Source organism: Falco peregrinus, chromosome 12 (genome assembly GCF_023634155.1).
Source record: "Falco peregrinus isolate bFalPer1 chromosome 12, bFalPer1.pri, whole genome shotgun sequence".
Classification (NCBI taxonomy): Eukaryota; Metazoa; Chordata; class Aves; order Falconiformes; family Falconidae; genus Falco; species Falco peregrinus.
The window spans coordinates 28,773,078-28,797,568 of NC_073732.1; the positions used below are offsets into that span (position 1 = coordinate 28,773,078).

At 40.5% G+C, this 24,491-nt stretch overlaps 1 protein-coding gene across 1 annotated transcript in view; it reads right to left on the reverse strand.

Moving 5' to 3' along the window:
- Nucleotides 1–4,559: 4,559 nt before the first annotated feature.
- The window catches only part of ARHGEF26 (Rho guanine nucleotide exchange factor 26), a 58,597-nt gene continuing 38,665 nt past the window's right edge, over nt 4,560–24,491 (reverse strand). Inside the window, exons 10-14 of the mRNA XM_005228905.4 lie at nt 21,403–21,557; nt 13,087–13,296; nt 8,020–8,087; nt 7,654–7,758; nt 4,560–6,830 (exon numbers count right to left, since the gene is read on the reverse strand). Of these exons, the coding sequence (XP_005228962.3) occupies nt 6,688–6,830; nt 7,654–7,758; nt 8,020–8,087; nt 13,087–13,296; nt 21,403–21,557 (681 nt within the window). The 3' untranslated portion in view covers nt 4,560–6,687. The remainder of the gene's footprint in view (nt 6,831–7,653; nt 7,759–8,019; nt 8,088–13,086; nt 13,297–21,402; nt 21,558–24,491) is intronic.

Genomic DNA, 24,491 nt, shown 5'->3' on the forward strand with positions numbered 1-24,491 from the left:
CAGAGGTTAGAAAGCAAGGGGGTCCACTCTGAATGTTGTGACTCAGTGGGAGATTTTCCCTTTGTTCTCTTTGTATTTCTTTAGATATAAACCGTTGACCAAGTCTGAGACTAGGATTGGATCTAGCCGCACCTAAGCTCTATTAGTAATAGAGTTTAGAAAGCAAGGGGGTCCATTCTGAACCTCGTGACTCAACGGGAGGTTTTCCACTACTCTCTTACTCCTTAAGTTTCTTTAGATATAAACAGTTGACCAAGTCTGAGACTAGGATTGGATCTAGCCGCACCTAAGCTCTATTAGTAATAGAGTTTAGAAAGCAAGGGGGTCCATTCTGAACCTCGTGACTCAGCGGGACGCTTTTCCCTTATTCTCTTTATTTCTTAAAATCTTTAGATATAAACCGTTGACCAAGTCTGAGACTAGGATTGGATCTAGCCGCACCTAAGCTCTATTAGTAATAGAGTTTAGAAAGCAAGGGGGTCCATTCTGAACCTCGTGACTCAACGGGAGGTTTTCCACTACTCTCTTACTCCTTAAGTTTCTTTAGATATAAACAGTTGACCAAGTCTGAGACTAGGATTGGATCTAGCCGCACCTAAGCTCTATTAGTAATAGAGTTTAGAAAGCAAGGGGGTCCATTCTGAACCTCGTGACTCAGCGGGACGCTTTTCCCTTATTCTCTTTATTTCTTAAAATCTTTAGATATAAACCGTTGACCAAGTCTGAGACTAGGATTGGATCTAGCCGCACCTAAGCTCTATTAGTAATAGAGTTTAGAAAGCAAGGGGGTCCAATCTGAACCTCGTGACTCAACGGGAGGTTTTCCACTACTCTCTTACTCCTTAAGTTTCTTTAGATATAAACCGTTGACCAAGTCTGAGACTAGGATTGGATCTAGCCGCACCTAAGCTCTGTTAGTAATAGAGTTTAGAAAGCAAGGGGGTCCATTCTGAACCTCGTGACTCAGCGGGAGGCTCTCCCCTACCTTTCTGCATTTTTAATTTCTGTATAAATTATTCCAGTTTAATTTTGATTTTATTCTTTGTGTGATTTATCTATGTAGCAAGCAAGTGAACCTTGACCTTTATGAAGTCTCACTCCCACAAATTCCTATTAAAACTTTTGTTCAATACTTTTAATGGTGATTCTTTAAGCACCTCTACATAAAGCACTTGTTTGTGACGGTGTTGACTAAACAAATCAAACGACCATCCCAAATTGTGGAGGATCAGAGCGTGGTATAAAGGCTGCTGCTAGGAAGAAATGTGTGCTGAGGGGTTGTGGCTTGGTATGGCCAGATATTTACTACTACTGTGTGAGTAATCATTGGCTGTACTTTCCCAACTGTGCTTAAAGCTTTTCTGCTTTAAAACATATGTTGAGTATCAGTAAACCTCTGTGTTCTTTGGAGTTTGAAAATTGGCCTTTTCCAGATGTCAGGTGTGCTGGTTTTGGCTGGGATGGAGTTAATTTTCCTCACAGTAGTGTGTATGGTGCTGTGTTTTGGATTTGTGATGGTATGATGTTCCTAGCACAGTCTCTGGGCCTTTCTTGTTTCTTGGGCTGCCTCACCAGTGAGGGGGTTGTGGGGCACAGGGAGCTGTGAGGCAGCTCAGCCAGGACAGCTGACCCAAGGGATGGCCCACACTAGGTGTGTGGCTCATACTGCTCGGCAGTAAAAGCTGGGGAAGGAAGGAGGGGAGATGTTCAGAGTTGGGATGTTTGTCTTCCTGAGTTACAGTTTAACGTGCTGGAGCCCAGATTTCCTGGGGATGGCTGAGTTACCTGCCCGTCCATGGAAACGTTGAAATTAATTCCTTGTTTAGCTTTGTGTGTGCGGTTTTTGCTTTACCTATTGAACTGTCTTGATCTCAACCCATGAGTTCTGATACTTCTACCCTTCTGTGAGTCTCTTGCTCATCTCGCCCCCAGGGAAGGAGCAAGTGGCTGGGTGGCGTTTAGCTGCATACCAGGGTTAAACCACAACTATCTCTGAATATCTGTGAATGCTTGATGTAAGGTTTTTAACCTTTTTTCATATGGCTAGCTAGCGACCATGAATGTTTTGCTTCCCAGTTCCTACTGCATTTAATGAAGGCTGTGTCTGCCTGTGTGTTAAAGAGTTTCTAGTACCTTCTGGAACTCCAGGTTATAGAAGGAAACAATTCAGTGATGGCAATTAATTTTTCCTAATGTTTGTGTTCTCTCCAGTTTGCCTAAATGATGTAGTTGTTACAACACAGTGTTGAATATCATTTGCAGATTACAATGGAGCCAAGACTTAACACTCCCTGTGTTAATTCTCAGGAAAAAAGATCTCAGAGTTCCTCAATCTTCGAATCAAAATTTACTCTAGGTTTGTTTCTACTACTTGTGTCTACTTGTTTGATCTAAGTACGTTACTTTAGAAACAGGAAATACGAGGGAAAAAATGAAGCTTGTATGAATATATTCTAGAGATGCAGTGTTTTAAGGTGTGTGCATGTGAATGTGCTGCTGCGCAAAGACACTGTTTCATGAGGTTGTGTAGGTTGACTAAAGTGGTATAACTTTATTTTCAGCAAATTAGCTTTGCATAATGTAGAAAGAGGTTATTCCTTGGTATGAAAGTCGGGAACAATACAACATTGTAGCATTTTTTTTTAAAGTTCAGTAGAAAAAAATGTATTTACTATGCTGTAGGGATGATACAAAGAAGAGACTGACTGTTCTTTATATAATCTCTCTTTTATAACTAAACTGTTCTTCAGTTATGAGTATTTAGAAATTGCCAGGACAGGTTGAAGTCAGAAGAGTACTGGTTTTCTGAAAGGGTACTTGAAGGCCCTGTGGGGGCATCCAGGCTTACCAGGACTGAAGCAGGTTCCTTCAGTTGGGTACAGCCTCAGCTTTAGAGGGGTAAACATAAACCTGAGACTTTGTTCTGATCTGTGCAGGTACCTAATCACCGTGCCAGTTGTACATGTTGGCTTCACGTGGTTGACCATACATAAGGTCTACTTAATTGCATCATGTAAAATGAAACTTTGATTCAGGGAAATGAGAGCCTGTTTTGTTTTGTTTGTGTGTGGGTTTTTTTGGTTTTGGTGGTTTGTTTTTTTCTTTTGGGGGGGGGGGGAGTTGGTCAATTTGCTTAAAATCTGATTAGAGAAGTCACGTATGGAAGGGGTAGTACAGATTCCAGGCCCTGCAAAAATGAAAGTTAATTTTACAGCCACAAACTCCTGTGGTCTATTGCTGTAAAAAGGACAAACTAGTGTAATCTCTTCCTTGGGCAGTTTTGCTGATGAAAATATCACGGAGTTGCTAAGGGGGGGACACACCACAAAAAAATTAGTTTTTAAAAACCTGCTTTTAAATAAATAGCTTGTCATGCTGTCTTAAGTTTCTCAGACCTCTTTGAGCTACCATGGAATGTTAACTTCCATTTTAAGAGGTCATACCATTTACCGGTGTTGTGCCTGCCTCAGGCATGTGCTGATGCTACCCTAAACAGAATGCGATGCAGTGTAGTTTTTTTCTGTGGATGGGGGAATTATGTAGAGCTGTGTAGTTTAGAAAACACTGATGGCATCAGCTGCTTCCCTCGAAAATTCTCCAGGAAGTACTGCCTCAGTAGCTTGCCAAAAAGGCCACTTTTTTCTATTTTGATCCTTTGTTTAGCATCAAACAAGCTATATGTGAACAGACGAGTGGAACAAATGTGCAGATGTGCACAGGGAGGTTGCAACAGCCGCTTGGCTAAGGGTGAGGTTGCTGCTGCTGCTGAGAAGGTCCCCAGACCGCTGTTGTGGCCAGCAGACATCAGCCAGTCCCAAGCTGTCAGCACTAACACAAGTAACGATCTTCTTTTGTATACTAACCCCTACAGAAGTTACAGTATATTATAAATAATTGCAGTACAATATTCCAGCATTTATTGCATGCAGAATACTTGGGCTCCCATGGCTGGTGAAGGGGCAGGAAGGCATGTCCAGTGAGGAGCAGCTGCGTGCTCTGGGTCTGTGTAGTTCTGAGGGAAGAGAGGCTGAGGGCTGCGCTCACTGTGCTCTGCAGGTTCTTGATGGAGGGAAGGGAGCTGCTGAGCTCTTCTCCCTGGACCCCTGGCAATGGTTCAAAGCTGTGTCTGTCAGAGGAGGTTCCGACTGGACATGAGGAAGCGTTTCTTTACTGAGAGGGTGGTCAAACCCTGGAACGGGCTTCCAGGAGAGGTGATTGATGCCCCGTGCCTTATTTGTGTGTCAGAGGCATTCAGGCAATAACCTTAATGCCATGGTTCAAGTTTTGGTCAGCCCTGAAGTGGTGGAACTGGGTGATTGTTGTAGGTCCCTTCTGACTGGAACTAGGCTATGCTTATAGAAAGCTACAATCGTTGAAGCACTCTCTATTCCTGACTCCCTCTCTACCAGTACAATCTGAGACATGAGATGCTGTCCTGGCCTGCATTTTACGCATTGCTCCAAGTTTGTGGGCATATGTGTAAATTGGTTCTATGACTGACAAAGTAGGGCACACGATGGTGCCGTTTCTCTTTACAGAACGGAAAACTTTAAATGCCACAGGTTACAGAACAGATTTAATGTCTTTTGACAAGAATGTTAACAACTTGCAGTATAATGGTGTTTCTTGAAAAAAACCTGAAGCTTTTTTTAGTAAGGACTTAAAAACATTTTATTGATTGTTGTCCTGTAAAATCATGGATGTCTAATTCCTGAAGAACTGTGTCCAGCAACAGGAAAAATATGCCTTTAAATAAACCATTACATTATTTTTGGAAAAAGTAGGTATGAAAAATACATACAATGGTATTAAAAAATCCGAATAAAATTAATGTCTGGATTTATACATCCAGTTGTGTTAAACATCTGCCTGTGTACAATAATATTTGTTACAATATTAGCAGTATTTTTGCTTTATTAAATAAGTCTTTGTTCAATTTACAGTTTCTCACTACTATTTATCAGTCCACTTATAAATTAATTCACAAGGCTGTATAACCACTGTCAGACTGTCAAGGTAAGTATTTTTGTACAAAATTATTGCCCTCCTAATGTATTTTAAAAATTGTTACAGAGATATATTTCTATAAACATACAATTCATTCACAAATTGAACCAACATATTACAGTATATAAAACAACTTACAACCCCTTGAAAAACATGGGGAATACAACAATAAGAAAGCCTTTGTACTACATGTTCTCCCCATGGTTTTGTTGAATGTGTATTCTATGCTGTTGAGTTACCAGCTGGTCCTTAAAAAGGTGAAGATTTTTAATAGTACAAACTGTCATGCTTATATACAGAAAAGATGCACTGAAATTTACTTAGAGTGCATTTTGTTCACACAACATCAAGTGATGTCTCTTCTGTGAAACTCCAAAGCTAAACTGCAGATGCAAAAAATTTTAGCAGGTGTTGTGTAGTGCAATTGTGAGCAGTCTTCTCTAAAGCAGAGAAGAGTATGTGTGAAGCAGCACCAATGTGAGCTCCTCTGAGAGCAAGGTTGGAGTAGTATTTTGGCTCCCAGCTCTTGCCTGAAGCACCTCATGACGTCAAGTGGCACTGCCAATCAGGGAAGGCAAAGGTAACAAAATACCAAGTTAAATCGTAGTGCTAAGCCTTCTCCTTCCATGTCTTTCCTCAGTGGTGGTCCTACTCTTCATACATATAATAGCATGAGAAGACCTGGCACCTTAAGAAAACTCTACACCTCTTCATTCTCCCTTATTTTTGCCTGCAGGTTCGACGTGATGCTAGCAAATACTAAAGATGTAGGTAAACTGAAGTTCAGTTAGTTCTTCTCCCTCCACAGAATGGAAGTACAGAAAGACTAAGAAACAAAACAAAAAATCCCTACCAAAACACCCACCCCACCCCATAACAAAGTATTTCATGTTTTCTCTAGTCCTCATCAAAACCCTTGCTTTAAAAGCGTTAACTTGAACTAAATCTTCATATTAATACACAAGGAAAACAGAAACAAAATGGACGCGTTTCCAGTTCTACTCCTTTAAAACACCTCTGTTAAAATGGATCTGAGGAGGAGATCATCAACATCATCTATTGTCCAGAGTTCCTACCTCTTGCTTTCAGAAAGCTTTTCACCACTGCAACACTAGAAGGAGAAAATGTCTGAGCTGTCTGAACAAGTATGGGGAGGTACTTCTCTCTGAATTCCTCCCTGGAGCTTGTGTCAGGTTTGCTAAGGCTGATTAGGGATCTGCTTGCTTCTTACAGAGGAATGTAATGCTGCAGTTTGAGGACCAGGAAACCCTCAGTACTGCTGTCCTCCTCTAGCTCTATGGGTGGGGGGGGAGTTCCTGGTGTTTTTAGTCTCCTGCACAAGAGCTCTGCTTCTGAAAGAAAGCCAAAATGCTCAAAACCAGATGGAGGGACTAAATATGGTGAAACTGATATTTGAGTCAGGAAGATGTATGGCTGATCTCTAGTGCCTAAGAAACTACTTCTAGTTGAAATCTGTTACTGGTCAAGCCAGGTTTCAGTACACCGCTCAAAATGCATAACAAGAAGGGATGAGTATCTGAACCATCAGTGCTCTTAATAAGTAGATTTTTTGCATTGGTGACTCACACCTTCTGTGTGAGAGCTGTAGCGTGCTGTCCATGGGGTACAGCAGCACAATTAGTGCAAATCCTGTGGTATAGTATAAAGAAGCAAAACAGACTACACGTTGGTTTCAAGTCCAAGTAAGCGGCCCATCCGTTCCATGTTCTTGTCAATTGTGGTGCGGCATGTGATTTCTTTAGCGCACTCCACGGGAAACCAGCCTCTCTCACCATCCCGCAGTCGTTCCCCTTCGTACCAACCTGGGGGGGGGGGGGGGGGTGTGGAACAGATGACACAAGGAGTAACAAACCTTTGCAAGTAATGTTAAACATACTTTTGTCAGAACTCCATGTGTTGCACTGGAGTAGACACGGTCATAGTGTTGCACGGTTACCTTTTTAGTGAATATAGTACCAAATTAAGATAGTTTTGGCAGATTGTTTTTAAATTTTTTTTTAATGCAGGCAGACTAGGAACAACAAGAAAAATAATGTGAAAAAAGTAATTTTGTATTGTAATTCAACAGTGCAGCACAATTGATGGGATATTTGATTTCACATGTAATATTAAATAACATCATTAAAAGTTAGGATTTGGTGCTTCAAGCATCACTGAGTCAGCACATAGTGAGATACTACTATAATTGCTTCCATGTCTGGGTAAGAATCACTCTTCACTGTGCTAGACCCCTCTACCTAACAGGCAGGGAAGCACAGCATGTAGCACACTAATATGTATGTTTCTTTCAGACAGACCTGGTGCTCACTCACAAAAATGGCTGAGCCCTGTGATTTTAGGTAGAATTCAATTTATGGACATTTCATGCGTCAAAACCAGCCAGCACATACTTTCTGCAGCTATTTATCTATAAAAATTATGATGGGTGATGAGTTACACCTTGAACAGCTGTTGCCTAAGCAGAGGCTGTCATTTAGAAACCTGAACCAAAAGGCTCACGTTTTTCTTGGAAGCTAAACCTTTATTCATTGTATGGCCCAGTGCTATGAGGAAAAATACTTTTTTCCTAGCTCGATTCACCTGCCGTGGTGACAGATGGTTACTGCCAGCAAAATTCTCACTCACCATCGTTTACTTTTTGATAAACTAGAACAACGTCGGCAACTTGAAGAGACAGTTCATCTGACTGCTTTGCTGTGTAAGTTCTGATGATCTCCACCTGAGTTAAAGCTGTGGAAGAAATAAGTAAAGGCTGAATTAAACACTTCGCGTAAAAGAAAGGTGATGCATGCAAATAGAAACACTGCCTTAAACGGAACTCCTCAAAGAAGCTCCTGTGTGCAGGAAGAGATGGCAGCTTCACACATGTGAAGCATAAAGCAACAGAGCCTAGGAGATTTCTATGGTTATGCTTGCTCACATCCCTACTAAGGGGCAGTGCATTTCCATTCCCTGCCAAAGCTCTCAGAAATCTTGTTAGTTGTAACTTACTTGTCCTGTCAGTTTTCTGCCTGTCTCTGTCCTGTCCAAGCACTGTAATCCAGCGAGCTCTGTCACTCCTGTAAACAAAGGCAAAACTCAGTTTCCAGCTCTTAATAATGGTCAAGCCTACTACCACTTCCAAGAATCTATATTTACGTGTTTCCTCTTGATTACTGGGTGAAGAAAACAAAACTACTTTTCCCCTCAAAATACGGCAAGAAAAGGTGTGCTAGTACTTCTAGTAATACGTTATTCAAACATATTTTAACTATTTTAAGCAGATTTGATTAGGAAAAAGGCCTATAAACATGGGACCTACGGGCATCATGTCCTGCATGCCTTTGTTGTATTTATTTTTAAGTAATACAGGTGAACGTCTCCACAAGTATCTGTGACTGATGCATCTTTGTAATCTTATTTTTTTAAAAACAACCCATCAAACATACAAGACATCTAATAAAGGCAATACAAACCAAAAGAGTCTCTGTGCTCTCAGAAGGACACGTTCATGTTTCCAGAAGTGTTGGTTTGGGAACTTGCACCAATAAGCAAGGGCCCAACAAAGGCCTAAATTATTAGTCACTTGAATCTCGCCTTGTTTAACCCAGGAAAAATATAAGCAATCTCTGATGACGTGTGTCAGTACTTCTGAGGAAAGCAGAAAGGCTTTACCTAGGTCCCAAGTGTTACACAACAAAGCACAGAAGCACGGATTACTGACAACTGATTTTGAAGGGAGTGGAACAGATTAAAGTGATGTCAGACGGTAAAGGAAAACTAATCCTACATCACCTCTGTTAACCTAAGATGAGCTATAACAACTTAAATCATTATAACTTCAAATCTTGGCAATTGAAACTTCATTCCCAAGCCAAAATTTCAGTGAAATTAGATTTTTTTTCATATTTGTTGGGTTCTGCTATCAGTACAGATTAGAATAACTCAAGGGAGTTTCAGGCTTGAATTTTTCCTATTTCCCCTCCCCTAAAAAAAAAGCATTGCTATCTTTGGATAACTGCAGTTTTTAACTAAAAATAATAACACGTGCCTTCTGCTGAGACTTGTTATTTTGTCAAAAATCTGAAACATCTTGAAACTAGTGCTGTTTCCAAAGTGTCAGAAGATGGGACATTTTACACAGACTGTAAGAGACTTCTCTAGATCTAGAGTACATCTCCCAAGACATACTGTTGCTCAGCACGTGTTGCAGTTTGACTGTGAAGCCCAGTCTCCACCATTCTACTACACATCATTCCATGATAAAGTTTATCAGTCTCTTCTAAGAATGCCGACACTGTCTTTTGTAGCCTTTCTTCCAGCTAGCTCTAGAAGTCTCTGCTCACAGACTAGCAAAACTTCCAGGGGATGAAGTTGTTCTGACCACGCTTCTTTCAGAATGAAAAAAATACCCTGCAGATCATTTTGAATGGACATATTTTTACTGTTTCTTTGGCATTTATAGTTAGAAACTGGTGTTAGGGTTTTTTTTTTTAATCCTAACACAAATTCTTCCTCAAAGATGGAACTTGGGCATGTGTCGTACTAACATTTGCTACCTGTTGCGCCTTATACAGGTGGCCAAAACTACAACTTCATGCCGCTTCAGACATTTCAGTCATTAAAAGTAGGTAACAGGTGTTGGACTATTTTTCCTTCCCCTGTAACCATTTGTAACAGGAAAACTACATTTCCTTTCAGACAACTCTTAAGAAAAATTGGGTAATGCCAGACTCCCAGTTTAAGTATATATTTCTGCATAATCTCTGTGCACCATACATTTTGTGCCTTTATTCACAGGGCCATATAAAGTTCCTGACCTAACCCTGGTACTTTTGTACTTGGAAACCACAATCCACATGAAGTGACAAAACGTGATTAAAACTATGCTAGAAATTTTTGCGTCACAGAACATTTCGGTTTACATACGCAACAGTATTCAGTAAGCATGCTAAAACCATCCAGCTTGGGCTTCCCTATTGCAGAAAGTTTTTCTGTACCTTCTGTGTACATGATAATTACCCTATAAAAATAAGAAATCTTCAAATTTAATTCTTTTCAGAATCTTTACCTCTGAATAACAATCTGCTAAGACTGCTATTTATATTACAGTTTATAGCAAATCAATAATAAATCTGCAGGACAAAATGTCTTTTCATAAAAAGCCCAGACAACTAAAAATGTACGGCATTTTCTTCCCAAACAAGTCTGAATCATCTGATTACTTTATAATGAGATCTTTAATAGAAATCATTCATGATCTACGGTTTCTTTCAGAGTTATTCTAAGCTTTGAAAGCAAACCTAAAACTGTAAATTTTTCCAGGCTGGGATATGTCTGGAGCAGTCTGTTTCATGTCCTCTATCCCGCCTCCAGCTTCCACTAAAACAGATAAAATCTTTCATTTTTGTGAACAGTTGTGTGGAAGTTAATGGCACCATAGAGAAATGACAGCCTTTTGGATATTTGCACCCAAAAGAACAAGACACTTCTTGTTGCTCGTTTCTAAAGCAGACGCTCTTCAAAACCATGACAGGAGAACAAGGACCGCCTCTATCCCAGCACAGGCAGCTCCGTGGCTTCCCCAGGGAAATGTCAAACTCCTTCCATTTAACCCAGTACAGTTTCCACTTCTGCACCACACAGCTAATATAATAAATAATTCACAAATCACTGCTCTGGGACAAAAGTATTCTGCACTCATACCCTAACGTTTGTCTGCCACCACGGTTATGCCTCAGGATACAGCTGTGCTTGTTTCTTCCTGGTAATACAGTGTTCTACATACAGAAAACATGGTATAAATGCCACATCGCCAAAACGACTTTTAATTGAGGTAAGATACCTTAAAACAATAAAAAACAAATGAGCACTGAAAAGTATGAGATGCAGAGCAAGCCTAAATGAGTATCTGCCATCAGATTACTCAAAAGTCATCTTACCTTGATAAGTATCAAGAACACATCCCTTAACTACAGCAGCAAAAGCAACACTTCCCCTGTAGTAACCTGCATTACACTCAGATCCACACGCTCGATTACAGGGCATGTACAGCAGCACATGTGCCATAGGATGAGATGGGAACACTCCTACACAGAGCCTGTAGCTCTGACTCCACAGTGCCTCGATCAGTTTAATGGACCTTTCATTAGAAATTTAAGAACCCGCAGGCCCTTGGCACAAGTTCTGCTCTTTGAGGTCTGTAGTAGTCTGAACCATTCATAGAATAACTATATATTAAGCTGTAGAATGTGTACATACAGTGCTTTCAAGTACAGTACACCATTTGCTGTTCTGGTTTACTTTAGGCACTCACCCTCTGGACATAATGATTATTAGATAAAAGCGCTATGTTAACAGGTAAGGTAAGCACAGACTTGCAGTTCTTGGAAGGTTTGTTAAGAGTAAGTATTTGAACACTCTGTAATTATGCTAGAACAACTCAGTGACAAATCAGATACTTAAGTAATGTTTGTAGGTCAAATTGCAATACAGAAATTTCTTACTGTTTAATATGTGAACATATCATTGTGTAGTGTACTACACAGTTATGTGGCAAAACTTTTGATTTCTTCTTAACTTCAATTCAGTGAAAATTCCTTCTGCAACCCCCAAGAAATCCAGACTGCTTAAATCTGTACTGTCGGTCCTCATTTGTTTGCCTCGCCAGCGGAAGAGGTAGCCAGGATCTTGTCTGAACTTCACAGTGTGATGTACAGAAACTTTCCCTTTTCTATACATACTAGACCCAAGAACTATGTCTGCTCTGTATCTCACTTGATGCCACAAACTTCGGTCTTGCTCTCTCCAGACCTCTTTTAGGTCAGATCTTCAGCCCTATGTGTTAAACTTTGATCCTGTGCTGATTTCAGTGACGTTACGCTGACTTTCTATGTATATTCTGTGCTTTCCCTCTGATCATAAACTCCCACTGCCCAGAAAGTGACAGAACTCTGTGCTGTTTATGAATGGTCTTACATCAATGCCCAACTCTTTCACAAAAATGTGTTCAAGATCTTCAGTTCCTGGCTTATTTTATAAGCATCTGTATGCAAAGCTATCACTGATAAAATGCCTTGAAGCAACGTATGACTAGAATGTACTGTACCTTTCATCACTGCTCCCTTTGCATTACCTCAGCATCATTTCTGCTCCTTTCTTCCGTACTGAACTACTTGGGGAAAACACACCGCCACCAAATCTACTTCTGCATTCAGCTGTGGGTCTGGGAGAGACACTCAGCTGTTCACAGGATGCATAGCAGTGCCTTTGTGGAGAACTCTTGTTTCAGGCCACACTGGTTTCACGTACATGTGAAGCTTTGCTTGTGATTTCTCTGTTCTGTTCTACCCTCCAACAGAGTCTTAAGTTACCCCTCTCAGTAACGACATGCTGCAAGTGCAGCCGCACCATTATTTACTGGCTAGGGAGCTGGCAGTTTCCAAGACAGAGGCATAGTTAATTCTTGACCTGAAGCCCCAAAACAGTAGCACGTAATAACTGATACTTCAATTAACAGAATTTCTACATGTGCATACAATTTTTCATGGTTCCTACACTGTAACCTCAAAGAAAGCGAATAACACTAACAACCGGAGTCGTCTTGTGACAAGATTAGAGAAACTGAGCTAGGTTTGCAGAGGCTTTATACTTCATATCAGTAAATACTTACGTTAGTGTCCTGCTGGATATTGGCATAACTGCATATTCTCCTGCTCTTGCCACGCATTAAGAATCAGAAAAGCTTGTCGAGGCTACCTTGTCCTGCTTTGAAACTACCCGATTGCAACACAGTGCACATTGCAGCAGCGTACAGGCATCACGAGGAGGGCTTTGGTGTCCCCAAGCAGGGCACCAGCACACTTGACGACACACACACAGGGTCGTTCCGGCAGCAGTGCTCCTGCGGTCACTGCTGCGCAGACATTGCAAAGTGCCTGCTTGGGAACTTGTTTAATTTCATTTCAATTTTAAGTTGCCAGACAGAAGCTGGGCATTTCATACTACCTTGGCTGGGGTGGGAGGGGCAGCCTGTTGTGCTGAACAGGTGAAAAATTACAGAAGCAATCAGTTACTTACTGGGTCTCTGCTCCCAGGAGCATCTCCACCCTCTCTCCTGCGTGGTTACTGAGGACGGCTAGTCTGAAGAGGTGAGTTGCAGAACTCTGCCGTGAGTAGAGCACAGTCGAGGTGTTCTTTACAGGGGAAGAAGTCAGGTCCTCACTGTCGCACTGTTGGACCACCAGCCGGTCCCTTAGAGAGTAATCTGTGACATTGTAACTCTCTTCGCTGCAGAACCAAGAAGGGAATAAATGTTAAACTTGTGGGATTTTTTTTTTTTTTTCATTTTCCATAAAGTATATCTGGAAGCGGACTCAGTCATGGAATCCACTTTTAGCTACATAGTATGGCACAGTTCTCACACCTCAGATCTTCATCTTTCTTACTTTGTTTTGAAATTGCCAATTTTGCAAGATACAAAGCAGATCAGGTTTTTTAAACCCTGTGGAATTTCATTTAGTGACACAGTTAAATATGACTTTGGCATTCTTGAGAGGGTGTAATCTCAGCTTCACTGAATTCGAAAAAACAAATACAACAATTACATAGAATTTTACTTTTTTCTTCTGTAGCATCAAATGAACAGCAGACTTTAATTTTAGAATGTTACAGGAAAAAAAAGTAAAATTTCCCTTTTCCTGTGCTTGTACAACTGTGGGTACATACATTGCTTCCAGATAAACACTACTGATCTTCATTTTAAAAAAAGGACAGTCATCTTGCACTCCTTGTCCAATCTGCATGTAGAAGGTCTAGTTCAAAAACTATTCTATGATACTCTGGAACATAACCTTGATGAATTGCTAATTATAAAAATGGGGAAAGGCTTGTCACACATTACTGGTCTTGCAGAACGCACTGTGCAATTTACCTTTTAGAAAGTACTTTGCAAATAAATGGGACAACTCTAAGGGATATGAATAGATTGCTGTGTGTGGTTAGTAACTTTCCAAAAGTGACTAAAAAGAATTCCAGAAGATACGTGAGTTAGAAGCTTTGCTTTCCTTATGCAAAATGTGAGCTAAGAGGTGGACAAAACATTAGATGCTGCAAATCGGAACATAAAAGTGTGACTGAAAATACGTGCTCTTCCCTGAACAGCAGCCTTTCATTTCTAAATGTGAGAATCACTTCAGCTAATCAAGGTCTTCTTGACAGGTGAAGACAGGAAGAAGCATGTCTGGACAATGCAGGGAACAGTTCCTTCAACCCCCCTGTTCTTCAATCCATGACTGTATTTATGACACATGCTTCAGCTCCAGGCTACCCAGATACCTTAAGCAGCGTTCTTCAGCACTCCTATGCAAGTTAAACTAGTTTTCTTAACTATTGCTTTTGCTACTTAAGGCAATACTGGAAATGTATTTCTTCTTCCAAGTGGAAAACAACTGTGCATTTCTAAACGTTTATAAAGTCATGAAACATTAAGTTAAATAAATAGTTAATAGAATCTACATCACTTCAAGAAATAGCATTTGATCACAAGAATAGAAACCAGCTGAAAAAGGCTTTCAGGATTCCACTGAAAGTTTGCCAGGGTATACCATGAACTCAGAACACTGATAAACTAATTACCTCATGATTTCACATAAGCTTGTAAACTTTTCCAGATTTACTGTCCTACACAGGTGGAACAAGAAAAGATAGAAAAAAACCTTTTACATGGGCATAAAGCCAGTTCCCCCTCCTAGCCCGTATGTTGCCGTGTTCATCAAATTTGTAGTAAATTACATCAAATTTTAAAGTGCAACTACACATATTCCACCTTTAAAGTAAAATGTGTTTAGACCTCAAGTGATGAAAAGCTATGTTAAAGCCTCAGATTACCAAGTGTTTGTTAAAAGAATTTAAATTGAAAAAATACTTGAAGATTAATTTTGCTGCCAGGGATATATGGAAACCTTAGCACTGAACTCCTACAAATCCCAAACACCTGAAACTAAAGCCCTCTGAAATGCTGGTGGTGACACACAACATTCTGACAGGCACAAATGAAGTGTATTCTTACTTCGTGGTTGCTCAGATACTGTAAGAGAACAGAGATGATGACACTGTCTGTGGGGATATATTATACCTGTTTTGCCAACTGTCAAAAAAACCCCTGCGAATACCTTGGTAGTTGATGCAATGGTCTTTGTAATTCTTACTTTAAATTCTTCAGAAAAAGAATTGCGAAAACCCAACTGAGCAACGGTACAACTCAGAACAGAAGTGACTGCTGATTTCAGTGACTTGTACAGCGATAGAAGAATTTATCTTTCAAGTGATGATGGGTCTACAGATCACATTGTATTTATGGATTAATAGTTTCTGCTAATGTCTAGTGTAAAAGTTATTTCAGCAATGTGGGGTATGTTTTTACTTTTTTTCTGTGAATTCAATACTTGAAATGGTTTTTTTTGCAGTGCAGCTTTGTACCTTCTCACATGATTCACGAGAACATGATACTAATGGAACTAATCCTTCTCACAAGTATTTGTTGAGGAGTTTCGGGGGCTTTACAAAAGGAAGCAGAAGCAACAACAGACAAACTTAGTAAGATTTACCATATAGGATGACTGAAATCACTGTGGCTCATAAGGTGATGAATGGTTCCCTGTTTCTTCTTCTCCAAGTCTAAAACACTACCACCAAGTCCCCCCAGCCTGCTGGCGTTCCCACTTCTGTGGGCTGCAACTGCAACTCCCCATTCAGATGCTGCTGACCAATGCACACATACCAAAACTTCAGGGAGCACGGCTGCAAGAACTTAGCTTTGAAATACATTATTAAACATTTAAAAATCAAATAGCTTTTAAAACTGCCCACAGTTTTGATTAACCTAGCTTTTGATCAGACTATTGTTTCCATGTTCCTTAGAGTAAAAAACTTCTAAAAAGCCAGTCACCTAGAAAAATGAATGCAGCAAACTCAAGAGTTCTCTAAAAATGAAGCCAGGTTAATTATGCTATTACACATTACTTCTTGGGTCCCAAAGTAGAAAGAATACAAATAGGTTTTGGTCTGATTAAAGGAATTTAACACAAGCACCTGAGACGCTGGAAGAATCTTCAATATTTCAGCATGTGGGAAGCTAAATTTCAATTTCTGACATACAACCCAGGGGTGCTAAAAGGAATCTTTAATTATTCAGTATGCCCTTCTGGGAAAGGTGTGCACACAGCTCTTCCCTGAAAGAAGAAATGTAAAGTTACTGTGATGGTTTTACTGTAGAAAAGCATAAGTGTTCTAAGAGAGGCTGTGAGAGGGGAGGGAGTAGAGACTGTAGATTCAGGTTTCACATTCCCCTAAATCCAGCTCTAAATTCAAATCATTTATCTACAAAAAGATTATACTCATTATCACTTGAGGATAGATGTTTCAAGTGCCGTCCATAGTATGAGGGGTCCTACTGGAAAAGGAAAAAACCTCTTTATGTTCATTAGTCTCCCTTTCTTTTTTCTTAAAATACATACTTCATTAGTATAAACAGGGAAAGGTAGGTAGGTTTTTTTTGGTCTGGGTTTTTCTGGTGGGTTTTGTTTTGCTGGTGTTTGCTAAGTTTGGGTTTTCTTAAGTTCAGTATTTTATTCTGGGCAACCTCTGCTTAGACAAGGGTGGAACTAGCAAAAACACCTAGGGGGATGCTGCTGTAGTTATATTATCTGAAAAAAATCAGGTACTCTATACAACTTGTAAATGCGCTCTATGAATCCTTCCTCTTTCTTATTATCTCCATTCAACAAAATAGTCTGATTTGGAACCTCTAGGCAGTCCTCATCTCTTTTTACCTCCTGAGTCCTCTGGGAGACCCGCACACACTCCTTCCAAACGGATAATGAAATCTGCTGATAAGGCTGACGGCGCTGGAGTGAGCAGATGTACATAAACGGAAACTTAATCTGCTTAGCCAGGCAGTGGAGTAACAGGCAGGACATAGAACACATTCCTTAAAATTACTGTAATCAGATAATACAATAATGCTGAACATTCACTTTCTGTTTAGAGTCAGAACATGGAAGAAGAGGACTATTTTATATCACTTTGCAGGGAATGTGTGCAAATTTTAGAGGCACTTCTATGAAGACTAGTATCTATTGAGGTAATACCATCTGTTCTAGGCCACCTATACTGTAACAGGAGCCACATGGTCAGTCTGCCCATTGCCTTTACTCTTTCCAGCTGCACCACTCAGAAATCCTTGGCATTCCAATAGAAGCTACTTTGCATTTAATCAAAAAATCACCCGTGGCATCCTGAGAAAAAACTTGGCTTTGCCAGAAGCTGTGAACAGGTAACATTCCCAAGCAGCAGTGAGCCTTTGGGTGAAGTCCAGCTGCATTCCACTGTGAAGGTGTCTCAGGAGCTGACGAGCCATAGAACTGTTAAGACAGACAGGATTCTAGTGATATCCGTAGGCTGTTACGGAAAACTGAACATTCAATAAATGTATGCTCATTCAAAAACATAAGCCCCTCTGGAGTTCACCTGAAGTCCTCTAAAAGCACTTGGGATGTAACTGTTGGATTTTTTGAACAGCTGGATAAGGCAGATGTTTAATTGTATGTAACAAAACTGTATTTATTCTGGAGTTCTCCCGAGCTCTGCAGGACGCGGAGCTAGCTCACAGGCTCCTCTGAGCATTGTAACTAAAATATATGTAACCAGATCTCCATGGTCCCAGGAGGGCATGTGGCATAAATGGGAGGCATCTGACTTTGGTGGAGTTCAAAGCTAGCTGTAATTTTAGCAGAACACTTGTTACAGCATACAAAAGGTGTTGCAGAAATTACCTCCTCTGTAGCCTGGTCCTCTCCAAATCTACCATGCCCAGCAACGGCCCAGTGTGTATCTAAACCCAGCAGTTACACTCATCAGCGGTGCAGGAGAGGTATGGATGAGACTGACACCCATACCTGTGGTTTAGAAAGGGGAAAAAACTGAAAAGTGAAAACTCATGAAGGAAATACATACAAACCTAGAAGTATGTGTATTTAAAGTAATTTCATGATGCTTTGTAGAACCTAGAATCGTTTCTTCACTAGCCCAAGAGAAAGCAAATCTCCCACTCGTGACATAAGTAACAACCATTATACTGTAGTGCACACAGGGTTAATTATGTTGCATGTTACTCCTTATGTCAGAATACTACCTTCAAAATGTAGTGATAGCGGAAGCTATTGGTTTACTGGTCCCTGTAGTGGATGTCATGGCCAAAATGGTGGCAATTCACACCACAGCAAGGAGATTGATAGAAAAAGGACAGAAGCCAGAGAAGGAACAAAGGAGAATGGAATTGAGAGAATGAAACAGAAGAGTAAAACTGCCACAAAGCTGAAAGAACAATACATTAAATATTTAGGTTACTTAAAGTCAGTCTACACTTATCTTTGCAGAGTATTCACAGTGTTAAACTTCACGAATATCTAAATGTAACTTCCCAGAAATACCTAGACAGTCAGAGCGAGAGAGATGCTCTTCTAGAGGGCAATCTGGTCCAGCTGAGCTAGGTTGCTGCTTAGAACTGCTCTCCAAAGGGACCTGCCTCCTCCACCCACAGCACAGGTAGCCCTGGCAGAGGACACTGAGCTGTCCAAACACCACCCAGCTCTTTACTGCCTGCCAAAACCTGGCTGACTTCCCTGTTCACATCTTCCTGTGCACCAGCCATACAAAAGTTGGCCTTTCCACCAGGACTACACATGCTGGCACTGCCTGTTCTTTTCAAAGTAACACACTAAAACTTCACAAGTATTCAGAGGGAGTATTTTAATTTTGTAAAATTTTAAGAATTCAGATTGTGTCTACACAGAAGGGGCTACAAGAAATGACTACTGAACAGGGAAAAAGTTCCAAATAAGCTAAAAGCTGAGCAGCAGGGATATGCAGATTTTTTTAATTTTCAAAAATCTTGCGTAGAATGACATCACAAGTTCACATGTACCTTTTTGGCCTAATCCCAGTGCCTGGTCTTGAGTATTACTCAGCAGCCATTTGCCTTACTTCTCCGAAGGGCAAGCATGATAAGGCAACCAACTTTACAGCACACAAATCAGAGCCTAAATGATAACCAAGGTATCTGTAACACACATAAAAATGGACTGCCCAGTAGCTAACAGGGAAAGCATTAAGCCTCTGAAATATTTCATAGAGGCATGAGATCCAGCCATACAGCGTCCGTTAAAAATTTGATAGCTGAATTCCATTTAGCTGGCTTCATGGATGAGGGAAGGCAGTGAAACCTTGCCGTCAGGAGGTGAAACTGTAGCTGAGCAAGATTATGATGGATGAAGTACCATTACAATTAGAATATACACACCAACACAAGACTGCCCTTTACCTTTTCCACAGCTAAAACTTAACAGTTCTCATTATGAGGAGGAGTGTGGGATGCTTCCTCACTCCATACTAAAATCACGGTTCTTCCAACGATGATTCTGACATTGGAAAAGTGTCCCCAAAACAAGGGCATGAGCAGTGATATATGCCGCATCTGCTAGGACTAAAATTATTTAGCCGTCACCAAGATGACGTCTTTGATGGGTACCATCAAGCCTGGCCTTTCAAGAAGTCGGGACTGAGCCACTGCCAGCTGCAGGCGCGAGGTTCTACATATATGGCAAACTGCTCAGACAGGATAGCTGCAGATTAACTTTTGGGTGAAGATTAAACTGAATGATTGGAGCACTTAAGTAATTAGTATTTTTAGTGCAGTAGTGAGGAGTGATATTTTTGTGCCATGTTAAGAATCTTCTGAAACGCAACTGCTCAAGCAGAAATACGAACATTGAAACTCAACCAGCAACAAATACTTCTGTCCACTGCTGAGGTGACCATGGTAACACTGGCTGAGAGAACGGTTCACCAAAAGCTCTAAAATTACCAATAAGCTTATTCGCTTGGGCAAAGTGTATGAAACCTGCTCAGAGTTATCTGGCAGGCTCGTAGAAATTGGTCTTTTTCAATTACACCCATTTGTTTAGGAGGTCTTGGGAGAGTGACTGTGTGAATCCCATCATTAATATGAGTTTGTTAACTTTGGCTTCATTTCAATTCCAGCAGCTGGAAACTATCGTAGATCAGAAGCCTCAAAGTTTGGATGAGAATTTATAAAAATCTGCTTTATGATCTGGACAACAAGCCATCACATAGGAAACCGATAAACAACGTAACAACACATAATAGATTTTTCAGTTTTCCCAACTCAAACATTTAGTTCGCTACCAACGCAACAATATATTAACAGCAGTCCCATGAGAAAAGAAATGCACTGTTTAAAAAAAGTGTGATACAACTCTGTGCTTCCAGTGAGCCAGTGATTTACCAAGCGATTCTCGTAGAAACATCTCAGCATAAGCTTTGATAAACGCTGACACTCATAAACAACGTTTACATCAGGAAGATAGTGGGGAGAAATTACTCACTTTTCTTCTCATCTTTATAAAAAACCCAAGCTTTACTTTAAATATTCCCCCCCTCTTTTACATTTAGTTTTTTCTTTGCTTAAATATTAGCATTTTCTTCACAGATTTTATCCTGCTTCTCAAAATTTACATTGGATTTCACAGAAGGGTGTTGTGTAAAAATAACTCGATTTGGGTTAACTGGTCAACCCAGATGCAAAATAATTGTTCTTCAAAATAGTTAGGTTTATCCATTAATTATTTATTTAACCACCACGACAGAGGATGTAAATTCCATTCAATTATTCTAAACCTCTGCTCAAATCTAGTGATAAGAATTTAAACATGGAGTCTGCTAGAAGTTGTATCCCTCATATCATTCTCAAAAACAGCCCAACTGTGGAAACCACGGAAGGGAATGAAAACTACTACTTGATCCCTCCAAAACTTCTCCCTTTGCTAAGGCGTCAAGTATGAACTTTAATTTGTTTGACAATTTGGAATTTCAATTGGGTTTCCCAAAAATAAATCCTGTTTAACAGGTAGTCACTTCCATTTCTAAATGCAGTCTGATAGAGCAGTATTAGAAACTCAAATAACTTCTTTATTTACTCTGACACAGCAGATTAAAACATCTAAATGGTTTTACAGATATTTACTGGACTTAAAACATGTTTAGTCCATATTACATCTGCAGTATAAACCAGAAGAATCAGGCCCACTTGCTTCTCTCTGAGTCTCCTTCATTCTTTGAAACAACCAAGTGGCTAGAAAATTCTGTAAAGATGCTGTGGATGCAATCAAGTTTGCCATTCCAAAGCCAGAAAGCTTCAGTTTTCATTTCCCCTCACACACAACAGTTGCAGTAATTTTAAAAGACAACGATAACTAAACGGTTCTCTCCGATTCGAGGGGTAACACAAAGGTGATTCTGTATCAGTGAAGCTCTTACCTTTTCTTCTTGGTGATAATGAGGACGTCATTAAAGAGGAAGAAGTACAACTGCTGTTTAGAAGTCCTTTTAGAAAAAATTCCGGTGTCTTCTACATATGCTGTTAACTCACCCCTTTTCACTAACCATCGTGAAGAGGAAACCAGTGGAAATGGCTACAAAGCAAGAAAGTAACATTTTAATCCTCAAAAAACAGATTTTTAGAAGTCAGGTAACTAGAATACTATGTATTTTGGGGGAAAAATGCTTGAATAAACTTCAAAGGTGATGAGTACAATCATAAAAGAGATAATTGAGGTTTAAGGTGTCTTCATCAATTCATACGGTACCCAAGTTAACAGCCTGCAAATACTTCACCACCACTCAGGCACCTGACACTATGGCTCATCTAAGGTAAAAATGAACAGACTTGACTGGTCGTACTTGGGATGGAACAGCTATGTGAGATCTTCCTAAAGAGATAAAAAATGAAGAGACACTCTTCCAGGAGGAACATGTAAATTTTTGTACAGTAAGTAATCATTCTTTAAGCACATTCAGAACCTAGATTTTCCTCTAGGTACCTCACAGCTTTTCTGCCTGCACAGTCAGAAGAGCTTCAGCTTCTTACCTCAGACTTGAGGGGTCCTGTACTCTGCATTTCATCACACCCCTAAGGCCAGTTAAAACGGCGCTGTACCTTCTTTCTGATGTGTGTTCTGTACCACACACAGAAATGAAAGAAACTTAAAATCCTTTTAACACATAAACACACTGTACATTCCACTTTACAAACGGCTTATGGAGATTGCATCCACAATTAGATAGGTCCTAATGCAGTACTGAACTGTAACTTGACATGTTCAGGGTGTGCAGACCTTTTTTTCCATTAAAAAGTAAGGAAAGTGAAAGATGCCAGAAAGCTTAGCAGTCAAATGTGGTAGCATCATTTTCTACTCTGTCCAACACAGCTACACAAAGGAATGGGTAAAGCAGTATGTGATACGTAGGGCTTGAAATAGCTGCCCGCTTTAATGCCGAAACGCTAATGGTTTGCTCCTATCATAAATTCACTGGTGGTTTCAAAGGCATATCTGAAAGCTTTTAGAGAACATCTCAAGATACCACTTAGGAAAGGCTGTATTAACAAGTAACTGTTCTCTCTCAGAATGAACTTAAGCTTTTTGCCCCATCTTCCGCTGTGTCCGAAAATGGTGACTGTTGCATTTGACCGTAATTGCTTTGTGATTTGCTCCTGCAGCTGACGGGGACAGGCAAGCCAGGCTGAGGGCTTGAGGCCATCGGAGCACCCTCTCGGGACAGAGGCAGCAACTTGCTGTGCGCACGTCACTGCTGCCCAGAAACGTCAGTCAGGTTTGCATAAACCTTCGCCCCTCCGTTTGCGAGGTGTAGGCAGCATCGCTCTTCCAGGGTAACCACCACAGTAAACCAGTTAAGTTCTCCCCCTTGATAGCGGCAAGGGAAGTTTTCCATGTACTTGCTGTTGACCTGCTTGGGGCCTAACTTGAATACCGAAGATGCTGGTGCACCTGCAGGTATTGACCACATGCTGGGCAGAGCATCAGATGTCTGGAACCTTCTCCCAGGCACAAAAAAGGATGAGGCTCTGGGGAACTTCTGCAAGCAAAGCCCGAGCTGCACAGCCTGACCTTACAGCTGGTTCAGCGGGTACACAACGCCACAGGAACAGGAGAGGCAGCTGCTTTGCCCACACTGCTGAACATTTGTACCCAAGACCTGACACAGTAAGTAAGTGCTTACTGCTATATTTTTTGGAGCTTATATATTTTTCTTCATCCCCAAGCAAAATAATCAAATTGTTGTTTCTACTTTCAATGTAACTGGCTTGCTGCTTATTAAATGTGCCTGCTTCCTTTGCTGCTGTTCAAATTCACTGTTGGTCTCACATGATTAAGACTAATGAAGACAACTGCTTTTTACCCCTCATTTAAAGCACCTTTCACATGCTTGTAAAGAAGTATTTCTTCATTCAGTTTGTCAGCTGTCATCTTCATTGGGCCTGGGTTGTCTTTCTGCATCTTTTAATCGCTTTAGCTGCCTTTCTAAGCTAACTTCAACATGTCAATACTTGCCCCACATCCTACGCCAAAACCAAAACAGTGCTTTGACTGGGATCTTGCTGCTGGAAGAATAAAATAATAACTCTAAATTGATGTGCAGACACGCCCGTGGTTTTGAATTTTGAGGTATGATTTTACATTGACTGAAACGGCACACAATGGAATTTTTCACGGAGATGCTTTTTCTACCACCACGCAGGCAGGGAACTCTCTTCCTTGCGCTTTCCCTTGGGAGGCAGCTAGTGTGTACCAACAGCAGGTGAAGGCTGCTCATGGCGCAGCAACCCTCGGGAGCTACTGCAGTTTTGTTGATTGCAATTGATACTGCAAATTGTTACAGGTTGAAGAAGCCTTGAGCTTTGTTACCTTGCCCTAGAGTGATGTATGTCCCCACATACCCAGAACAGGTGGCAATGACCATTCAGCGTCACCTGGCACTTGCACACAGGCATCCACTAGAACAAAACCTTTGCTGCACTTTCAGGACCTCTCAACACTTGCATCCTTCCACAGTGACTACAAATAAATACCAACATATTTAATTTACCTGCTGTGATTCCTAGTATTTTTGCATTCACACTACCAAGATAGTATTAATGGATTGAATCCTGGTGAAATTCCCTTTGGACATTTCCTCCAAATCAACCTAATCTCACATATGCTGGTTTTATTGGTGTAACTTTTTTTTTTTTTTTTTTTTTTTTTCACATCTCTAGTTTTGTATTACCCATTTGTTTTTTAAATGCATTTCCTACTGTATTCTCCAATTTGGAAATGCAGAATTTAGTTTCAAATCTGTGTTTCATAAACAGATTTTTATCGAAGTCTGTTAGTGTATCGGAGTATATCAGCCTGGTTATAAGTCCCTGTAACTTCAAGTTCATTAATTGATACTGCGATTTGTTTTGGAGCAGTGGCTAACAGACTTCTACCAAGTCAACTTTATTACTTTCTCTTAGGACTGTATCACGCAATTTTTCTTACGGAAGGTCATTTTTTTAAAGACCC